General features: G+C 44.0%; 1 protein-coding gene across 4 annotated transcripts; it reads left to right on the forward strand.

The window, feature by feature from the left end:
• Positions 2,774–10,753, forward strand: TMEM136 (transmembrane protein 136). Of its 4 annotated transcripts, none has more exons than XM_021062988.1 (3): positions 2,774–3,019; positions 5,074–5,273; positions 7,918–10,753. In XM_021062988.1, exons 2-3 carry the CDS (start codon positions 5,075–5,077, stop codon positions 8,454–8,456), a joined length of 738 nt encoding a protein of 245 aa, XP_020918647.1. In that variant the 5' UTR covers positions 2,774–3,019; position 5,074; the 3' UTR covers positions 8,457–10,753. The 4 variants fall into 4 exon arrangements, with proteins under 4 accessions (XP_020918647.1, XP_020918648.1, XP_020918649.1 ...); XM_021062990.1 differs by having other exon boundaries at positions 2,830–3,019; positions 5,085–5,273; XM_021062989.1 differs by lacking the exon at positions 5,074–5,273 and having other exon boundaries at positions 2,778–3,019.

Consider the following 10,753-nt stretch of genomic DNA (forward strand, 5'->3'; position numbering starts at 1 on the left):
TATAGAAAAATCTAGGACCATGTGTAAGAGATTCTAGGTGAATGGAGGGAGCCTATCTTGCTGGTTAAGAGCATGACCTCCATATTGCTGAATTCATAGCCCAAATCTGCCTCCTACTAATCATGTCACCTTGGGCAAGTTCCTTGATTGCTCTGTGCCTCAGTTTCCTCCTGTAAAATGGGCATAACAACTGTACTGTCTTGTGGAGTTGTAAATTAAATGAGTTAATCCATATAAAGTACTTGGAACAATGCCTGATACATTATTATTGTTTTTCAAATAAATTGGTGGAGAGCCTCCTGTCCCCTACTCTCCCTAACAGCCCTGGGGGACGCAGCTGTTGAAAAGCATATCATTTGGTGGAACAAGGGTTGTGGCCAAAGGTGTGAAAATTAATAAAATTTAATGCAAGGTAATGGAGCTTGAACTTGGAATCCCAGTCACCAAGGACAAAGGTCTAATAAAGGCTTCACTGGAAGAACTAGCACCTTCCCTTATCCCTTCAGCCTTTAGACTCCTAAAGCCTTTGGTGGTGGGGGGCATGCAAAAGTTCCCAGGATCGAACCCATGCCATAGCAGTGACAATGCCAGATCCTTAACTTCTAGGCCACCAGGGAACTCCCCCTGAAGCCTTTAATATATACCCTGTTCTTTCCTAGGAAACGTTGGCAGCAAGAAGATAATTCCAGCTTCAGATACTAGAAGGAAAAAAATATATAGCAACAAAAACAAATGGGGAAAAGGTTGAACTATGCATACTATTAATTTAGTGAAATGGATTTTTCTTGTTTTCTTCCTTCCAGAAAGAAGGATGTGACTTCCTTCCATTACCTCCTATCTGGTCTATTCCAACCCATTTGTGACAGGCGGTCTTCTCCAATTCACCTTATACTGATTTCATTGTGTATCTATATAGCAGTGATTCTCACATTGGAATTACCTGGAAAACAAACAAATAAATATTGACACTTGCACAGATTCTGATTTACTTTGTCTGGAATTGAGATTTTTCAAAAACCTCCTCAAGTGATTTTATTGCACTGTCAAGGCTCAGGACCTCTGCCCCAATGTGCATACAAATCACAGGGGACTTTGTTAAAATGCAGATTGTGATTCAGTAGATCTGGGGGTAGGGTCTGAGATTTTGTGTTTCTAACAAACTCTGAGGTGATGCAGATTTTGCTCGTCCTTGGGCCGGACTTCCTTAGAAAAAGGACTTGGAGAACATGATAAAAGTATTCCTTTGCCCAATATCATCATAGTTTTCCTGTTATCCACACAATAAAATACCTCAGCCTGGTTTGTTAGGCTGGCATCAATTATTTAAGGTCCTCTAACATCAGTGCTTCCCAAATGTGACTAATCATCTGAAAGATCTATGGGCAGGTTTTAAAAGATGCAGATTCCTGGGCCTGACATTAAACCTACTAAAGCACAACCTTCAGGGTGCAGTCTGGACAAAGGGTATTTTGAAAACACTTCCCAAGTAGTCTAGAAGATAATTAAGGTTTAGGAGCCCCAATATGTTTCTAGTGTACATTTCCAGGCTCATTTTTCATTCATTCAATCAGCAAACATTTATTGTACCTGCCTCTGTACCAAGTACTAGGGAACCGAAGGTGAAAACAGTGTGATCCTTACTCTTAGGGGCCTGGCAGGACAAATGGCCCTAACTAGACTATTTACTATTCCCCAGAGTAGTAACCGCTCACACCTCTGCTCAAGGTCTTCTCTTTTTAAGAATGTCTGGGCCCCTCAGTTGCCCATCATTGCTTGTCCCGGTCAAGCAAGCCCTCTTCAGCCCATTTGTCCCTCCACACTTAACTTTGATCGTATCTTTTAATTTACTTTTCTTTGTATCAAAACAGATCCAGAAAGAGAAAGGATTTACTCAAATGATGTAACAGCAGCAACAATTAATTTAATTGTTAAATTAAATTTGTAGAATGACTTCCATGTGCCAGCTATTGTTGTAACCACTTTACACAAGTAAAATGTATAAAATTTTCTTGCAATAACTTTCTGAGACAGCTACTACTACTATCCCCATTCTATGGATGATAAAATGGAGGCACGGAAAAGTTAAGTAACTTGCCCAAAAATATTTGGTCAGTAACCAAGCCTGGTTTACTCTTTTTTTTTTTTTTTTTTTTTTTTGGTCTTTCTGCTATTTCTTTGGGCGCTGCCACAGCATACAGAGGTTCCCAGGCTAGGGGTTGAATCAGAGCTGTAGCCCCCAGCCTACTTCAGAGCCACAGCAACACGGGATCCAAGCTGCGTCTGCAACCTACACCATAGCTCATGGCAACGCCAGATCATCAACCCACTGAGCAAGGGCAGGGACCGAACCCACAACCTCATGGTTCCTAGTCGGATTCGTTAACCACTGCGCCACGACGGGAACTTCAATCCTGGTTTAGTTTTAAGCCTTACACTCTACTGCTAAGGACTGACATGAGAAGGAATATATAACTTCTAATTTTCAGGCCTGGGCACTTTCCTGGAAATTAGTTATTTGTGTGCTAGTTTCACAACTTAGACTCAAGCATGAGGGCAGGGACAATGCCTTACATTTCTCAGAGTGCCTAGTAGAGGTGAAAGCACTTAGTAGGTGCTCTACAACTGGTTTTTGGATGGGCTGTCCCACTGTGGGGATTAGATGGGGCAGAGGGATGGGTAATTATTCAAACAGACGGACAGCAAGCAAACAAGTAAGCAAGGGCAACAGCCCACAGGTCTCACGTCACCACTAGGTCATCACCATACTCTCCCGCCCCCGCCCCTCCCAGGCCTGTGCGAGGAAGGAGGACCCTCCCACCAGCTTTCTGAACACCCACGGTCCAGCTCTGGCTCTGCGTTCCGTCCTCCCAGCCAGCAGGTGCCCCTAGACCCCCGACTCCTCCTCTGCAGCCGTCAGAGCCTCATCCTCTCTCCTTCTTTCCGCTGCTTCCTGCTCCTGAGATCCGGGCCCTGAGCGCTGGGACCGAGGCGCCCAAGGCTATCCGGGGCGCTTGGCCAGGTAATTGCGCTGCGCGAACCTCTCGCAGCCGGGCTGGGTTCCGGAGCTGGGCTCCCCGGCCCGCCCGGCCCCGCTGCGGGGAAAGGAGAGGGCAGATGGCCTGGGCTGGTCTCTGAGGGGAGGAGGGCTCCTCTGGTCTTTGGGCACCAGGCGGGTTGCTGGCATAACGGTCCGGGTCCAGGTGCGCCCGAGCCGGGCGTGGCCGCAGTGGGTAGGCACTTCCCGGGGAGATGCGCTCGCGGTGCCGGTCAGATGTCAGGGTGCTGCTAGCTCCAGCCACGCCTGCTCCGGGGCGCAGAGCCAGGTGGGCCCGCCCAGCGCTCCTCCTCCCGTATGTGGCCCTGGACCGGAGGAGCGAGGACAGGAGCCTGGGAATTTTGAGTTGGAATGGCCGTCGGCCATCTGAATACCTTGCTTTCTTTCACCCAATAGTAAAAAGCTGAAATGCAGAGATGGAGTGACTTTCCCAAGGTCACAGAGTTGTATGTGCCATTTACAAATGTCTGTTCTTTTATTTAAGTATTTTTTTTGTAAATGGGCTACTGTTTCTTCTGTTCTGCCAGGGAATTAGGATTCAGGGAAGAAGGCTCTAAAAATACTAATCGGCATATCCAAATGAGCTGATCCGCATTACTGGCCGGTGACCCTGGCCTTTAGAAGGAAGTGAGAGAGGACAGTTCTTTTCACTCTGGGTACTTTGTACTTCTGGCCCTTGCTCTGAAAATTGGGCCTGGATGTTTTACAGAATTATCTCAGAACTCCTTGTCAGAACTGGGCCGGGTTATAGAGTTTTTTCAATCCTTTTTTTCTTTTCTAATCGCCCCCCCCCCCTTTTTAAACAGGCTCAAGATATGAAAGTCATTTGTCCACACTCTTATGGCTACTTAGGGTCAGAGACAGAATTGGAACTCTGGTCAGAGATCAGCACCTACTGTTTTCATGAATAGAAATCTGATTTCACATGAAAGCTGAACAGCACTTGACCTTCATAAAGCCCTCTCTGGATAGCATTCTTGGGAGTGGCTTGTGTATTGAAGTGTGTTGGTCTGCAGATACTATTTCACTTGTCAGAATAGAGTTAAGCAAAAGTGTAGCCATGCAGAAAATTTCTGCTGCGATGAGACATATCTGAAATGTTTTTTTACATTTTTTGTTGTACTTTCAATAGAGGAGCTAATAAATATTAATAAGGACATCTTGGTTATTTTCAGATTTTATCCTGTCTATCGACTCCATTACGCTCATTCTTGTCCTCATACATTTATCACCAGTGAAAATTTCAAAGTGTAGCTTTCTGACTTTGTTTCACTTTTAATTAAATAATTACCTTAAAGATATTTTTTTATCTCAGTGAAAACCCCCCACTTTTACCTCAAAATTCTGCTTCTCTCTTGTCAATTCTTGAGTGGACTTTCAGAACTGAATAAGAACTAGGAGGGTTTTTTGTTTTGTTTTGTTTCTTCCCACTTACAAAATATCTGGGGCTTTGTTTAGTTTTATCTTTAAGTTTATATCTAGTTTCGATTTTGACTAATAAACCTGTGATCCAAACCCAAACTTCAGTTGAGTTTAATATCAGCTTAAAACCACATCAGACTTCCATGTGTCATATGACTTCTAGCAGAGCTCACAAGTGGTGGAGGGTTATTTTTTCCTGAGAGCTTCTTATTGAGATTTTTGAAATACAAACACCTTATCTAATACACATATTATATTACTTGTGTATTGTAGCCCAAGGTCAGTCATCACAGGGGTTATTACTGAAATTTACTCATCAAAACATGTTATATCAGACCATCTACTAACTCAGAATGGAGTTCCTGCTTTTCAGTTTACAGTTTGACCAGCTATCTCTAAGGAAGGCAGAATCAGAAATACAGTCACACTTTAGTCAAAGGCTCTTGGCTGTGTAGATAAGGAAGAAGTGCTTCTGTGAAGGCAGTGTTTTTGTGCTATAAATTCCGATGTTATAGTAGAAATGAAGACCCAATGACCCAATGCTGTTTTCTTAGGGTGCATCCTTTGTCTTTCTGGTTTTGGTCTTTTCACCGTAGGATGGCCTTAGCTCTGTGTCTGCAGGTGCTGTGCAGCCTGGGGGGCTGGCTCTCCCTCTACATTTCTTTCTGTCGCCTGAATAAGCACCGAAGCTATGAGTGGAGCTGCCGGCTGGTTACATTCACCCACGGAGTCCTCTCAATAGGTCTCTCAGCTTACATTGGCTTCATTGATGGCCCTTGGCCTTTTACCCACCCAGGTAGGTGGGAGACATCAGAGAATTTTCCCTTAGGAATTTATGTTTTGGGGGTAGTCTTAGAAGGATGGGACTTTTACAGAATTTGTATAATACTGAAGAACATGGAAGAATAATTACAATTATAATGTATATAGGGAGTCTGCATCTGTCTGGATTGTTAACTCTGATATTGTGTCACCTCTTGCTTCTGCTTTTCATGACTGTTTTTAAAACATTTTAATTGCTCGTTACAATTTAATCACTTGAAATGTGTTTAAAAAGCCAATATTGGAGTTCCCGTTGTGGCACAGCAGAAACTAATCCGACTGGTAACCATGAGGTGGCAGGTTCAATCCCTGACCTTGCTCAGTGGGTTAAGGATCTGGCATTACCATGCACTGTGGTGTAGGTCACAGATTTGGCTCGGATCCTGATTGCTGTGGCTGTGGTGTAGGCCAGCAGCTATAGATTCGACTTGACCCCTAGCCTGGGAACCACCATATGCTGCAGGTGTGGCCCTAAAGAGCAAAAAAAAAAAAAAAGCCAATATCAACATCTTCCACCACCCCCAGAAAGTGATGACTGTATTATACATACTTTTTGGTAACCTGCAGTTTTTACTTGATTTTATATTCAAGGGACATCATCTTTCCACGTCTGTGTATATATATATATCTTCTGTATCCTTTTCAGTTGTTACATATTATGCTGTGTGCATTTACCATCCTTTATTTAACCTATGCCTTATTATTTGGGGCATCTGTATTAATTTTTAATTAAAAATGTACTAAGATGTACAAGTGGTACTTCTTAGAATATAGGAACTGTATCCCCTTGAATTCATTTGCTGGAGCTGTTTTAACAAAATACTATAGATTGGGTAACTCAAACAAGAGAGACTGATTTTCTCACAATTCCAGAGGCTAGAAGTCCAAGATCAAGGTGTTGGCGGGTTTGATTTCTTCCGAGGCTTCATTCCTTTGCTTGCAAATAGCTGCCTTCTTGCTGTGTCTTCTGTGGTCTTCTTTGGTGCCTAAGTCCTAATGTCCTTGCTGTATAAGGGTAACACCCAAACGACCCTATTTTAATTTAACTACCCATTTAAAGGCTCTATTTTAAAACACAGTCACATTTTGAGGTACCGGAGTTTAGGAATTCAACATATGACTTTTGGGGGGACGTAATTCAGTCCATGAGTCTCTTCAACTATGATTTTTTTTTTAATTCCTGAGATTCTTTTTTTTTTTTTTCTAATTTCCTTAGATTCCCATACTGAGCTTCTGAATTTTCCCCCGAACTGTCCAACTGATAGGAAGCAACTCTTAAGCTTTATGAAGAGTCTTTTTTTTTGGGCATTTTTTTTTTTTTTTTTTTTTTTAGGGCGCAGCATATGGAAATTCCCAGGCTAGGGGTTGAATCGGAGCTACAGCTGCCGCCTACACCACAGCCACAGCAACGCAGGATCCCAAGCCGCATCTGCGACCTACAGTGCAGCTCATGGCAACACCAGATCCTTAACCCACTGAACAAGACCAGAGATCAAACCTGCGTCCTCATGGATACTAGTCAGATTCGTTACTGCTGAGCCACAACAGAAACTCCTATATGAAGATTCTCACTGAACTCAAACATGTTAGGTCTTTGCATCCTATGTTCTTGAATGTCGGAACATACTAACTTCTGGGGTTCTCTGCAGAGTCCACTTTCAAGACAGGTTAGGGCTGCCAGTGTCCAATAACCTAACCTATTAGGCTAAGAAATTAAGCTGACATTTGGGAAAGAATAACTAAAAGAGTCTGGGAGTTCCCACTGTGGCTCAGTGGTATTGAACCTGCCTAGTGTCCATGAGGATGCGGGTTTGATCCCTGGCTTCTATCAGTGGGTTAAGGATCCAGCTTTGTCGTGAGCTGTGGTGTAGGTTGCACATGTGGCTTGGATCTGGCGTTGCTGTGGAAGCAGTGTAGGTTGGCAGCTGCAGTTCCCCTAGCCTGAGAACTTCCCTGTGCTGCGGATGCAGCCCTGGGGAAAAAAAGAGTCTGGAAACCGACATTTAGCTGGTTAAAAAAAAGAAAGAAAGAAAAGAAAAAGACTGTGTAGGATTTTAATCAAAAGAACAAAATAACTTGCTACACAGAGAGGATGCTGAAATAATTGTTGGTACTCACATCACTCATTGAGATCTGATTTATCAGAACAACATTTTTTGGGGTCTGTAACATTGTTTGGTTTGATAAAGACCACAGTGGTAGATTTTAGTCTTTTTTTGATTGTCCTTACAAAGCATGGGCCTGCCATTGTTTTTGTACTCAGCGAGTGAAAAGGCTGGAGAAAGAGCAGCATAAGATCCCTGGGTAGGAGTTCTAGTTATGGCTCAGCAGAAGCAAATCTGACTGGTATCCATGAGGATGCAGGTTGGATCCCTGGCCTCACTCAGTGGGTTAAGGATCCGGTGTTGCTTTGAGCTGTGCTGCAGGTTGCAGATGCGGCTTGGATCTGGCTTTGCTGTGGCTGTGGTGTAGGTCCGTACCTACAACTCTGATTTGACCCCTAGCCTGGGAACTTCCATATGGTGCGGGTGCGGCCCTAAAAAAAAAAAAAAATGATCCTTGGGTAAGACAGCACAATTCCTAGCCACTCAATTTATTTCTGTCCTGGTTTATTTCAGGCTCTCCCAATACACCTCTTCAAGTGCACGTTCTCTGTCTCACCTTGGGCTACTTCATCTTCGACTTGGGCTGGTGCATCTACTTCCAGTCTGAGGGTGCCCTGATGCTGGCTCACCACACACTGAGTATCTTGGGCATCATCATGGCCCTGGTGCTTGGAGAGTCAGGCACAGAGGTCAATGCAGTCCTCTTTGGAAGCGAGATTACCAATCCCTTGCTACAGATGCGCTGGTTTCTTCGTGAAACGGGCCATTACCATAGTTTCACTGGAGATGTGGTGGATTTCCTCTTTGTGGCTCTGTTCACTGGCGTGAGGATTGGCGTAGGATCTCGCCTCCTCTTCTGTGAAATGGTCTCATCCAAGCCCAGGTGGTTTGTGAAGGTTGGGGGAGTAGCGATGTACGTTGTCTCTTGGTGTTTCATGTTTAGCATCTGGCGCTTTGCATGGAGGAAAAGCATCAAGAAGTACCATGCCTGGAGAAGCCGGCGGAGTGAGGAACGGCAGCTGAGACATAACGGACACCTCAAGATGCACTAGCCAAGACTGGCTCCAGACACTGGAATGGGTTAAGTCAGCCATGGGAACCAGGTTGGAGATATGGCTATTATGGAATCATGCTTATAACAAACTTAGGTTTCAAAAAAGGGCTCAATGTTTTGATCATTTTGGTTGGTCTTCAAGCTGAACACATCCCAGTATTAAAACTCTGACTTCTACAGCAGTGCAGCTATAGAAAGTGAGACTACCCAGCAGCGGGTGTAAGTCAGTCAGATCTGCTTCCTTTTAGTTTGTGGTGACCCCAGCTCCTCTGTCCCCGGGAGGCTTGCTGATTAGACAGCTTAGAAAGGAACTCAAAAAAGATTAGTGCTATTTCTTCTTTATTCCTTTGAGCAGTGACTCCTTCAACAATTGCTTTTTCCTGCATTCCACATAGCGACTGAAAGAAATGCTCCCCATTTATTATAACGCAAGGGACTTTCAGGAAGATGCATGCCTTTGGCATTCCGAGCATTAGATCAGGGATTTGAAATTGGGGGTGGGGTAAAAGGATGAGAGAAGGATGGGAGTGAAACTATGGCAGTGGTAGGGGGCTACTTCCTGAGCCTCCCTATACCATCTACTTGGTATATACCATAGAGGACTTCCTATACTTGAGGTCCCCAAGATCACCCTCGGGCTTGGGGCTTCACCAGGAATACTCATAGGACTCAGCCCTTATTTGTACTCATAACTTTGATTTATCAGAGCCAAAGGATACAAGGAGAGATCAGCAAAGGGAACTGGAGCAGAGTACAAGGGAAACCAGGCCCAAGCTTCCCGAGCCCTTTCCCAGGGGGATCACACAGGATGTGCTTAATTCCTCTAGCAATGCTTCATTCACAATATGTGTGAAATGTCTATCAAGGAAGCTTGCTAGAGACTTGGTACCCAAGGTTTTAACTGGGGGTTGATCATGTAGGTAGCCTTGGCCCGGCGTGCAGAGGTCAGCCTTTTCTTGACTCCCAGAAGCAAAGGAGGTATTCACTGTGAACTGTTTCGTTTGCACAAACAGTTTTAGGCCCAGTGAGCCATTCTTAGCATTAATGTGGGAGCTCTCTCGACAAAGTCCCCAGATGCCAGCCACGGGCTGACCTTGCAAACAGTCCTTTCCACGGACAGCAGTTCAGGCCTGCTTTCTTTACTTATTGCTGCACAGAAACCATAGAGCTAGAGCTTTGGATGAGAGATGAATGAGGTGCAGGCAGATTTACCGAGTCCTGTTGTACGGGTTCTGCCCTACCAGGAAAACTATGCCAGTTCTCAGGGCTTTTGTGCATTAATCTCCTAGGCATGAGAGGCTGTGACTGAATTCCATTGGGATTTACCATGTGGATTCCACCGGGCTCGAGATGCCAGTTCAGGTTTCAGCTCTGCTATACATACTGCAAACTAGAACCAAAGACCAAATGTCCTGGCCTCAGGGTGATGAGGCTATTTTTTTTTTTTTTTTTTTTTTTCCATTTCAGATACATCCCGTGTTTGTCCTGTTACTACTTTTTCTCTGGAAAAGGTGCCATGTTCTCTGGACAGTATATTATGACAAGGCCTGTTTGGGGAGGAAACAATATTTCTTAGTGCAACAGTCTCTCATCTTACCTAGGAAAAGCAAGAATCTGCACCTGCCAGATCATTTGGGCAGATGACTTGTTTGCTCTTTAAACCCTGTTGTCAATAAAGGAAATACCCTGTTGTGTATCATATAGAGACAGAGGTGGTGTTTTATTAATTCAGGTCTTTAATCTAGGGCTTTTATGAAAAAAAAAGTGTTATTTGTTTGTTTGTGGTTTATTTATTCATTCAATTGTGTTACTGAGGCCAGTGGTGACCAAGTAGCTCAGTTGATGAGCAGAGGTATGGGGCTGCTGAGGTCCAGACTGGAGGTCAGTAGGAAGTGTCAGCCCATTCGATGGTCACTTGTAATCCTAGCCTAATGAGTGGTTTTGAAAGTGGATGTCATTGTCCAGGCACGACTGAGTGGTTGGAACCACATGAGGTCATCATTGCCCTGGGAAAAGCAGCTTTAAAGACATGCTAACTATAGGTCTTTTAAAATGACTGTCATTTGGTTAAGGAGATTTGCTGGACATGAGCATAATCTGGCAATAACATCTCCATCTCTTTTTTCTTTTTTTTTTTTTCCCCTATGATCAGTATCCCTGAAATACTGGTTAGCTTCTTTCCAACAAAACTGTGGTCAAAGGAGAATGCTGGGCAATGCTGATTTTAGCAAAAGCTTAGTTTAAAAAAAGAAAAAAAAAAAAGTGGCTTGGTGCAAAAAAAAGAAAAAGAAAAAG

The sequence above is a fragment of the Sus scrofa genome, chromosome 9, assembly GCF_000003025.6.
Source record: "Sus scrofa isolate TJ Tabasco breed Duroc chromosome 9, Sscrofa11.1, whole genome shotgun sequence".
Lineage (NCBI taxonomy): Eukaryota > Metazoa > Chordata > Mammalia > Artiodactyla > Suidae > Sus > Sus scrofa.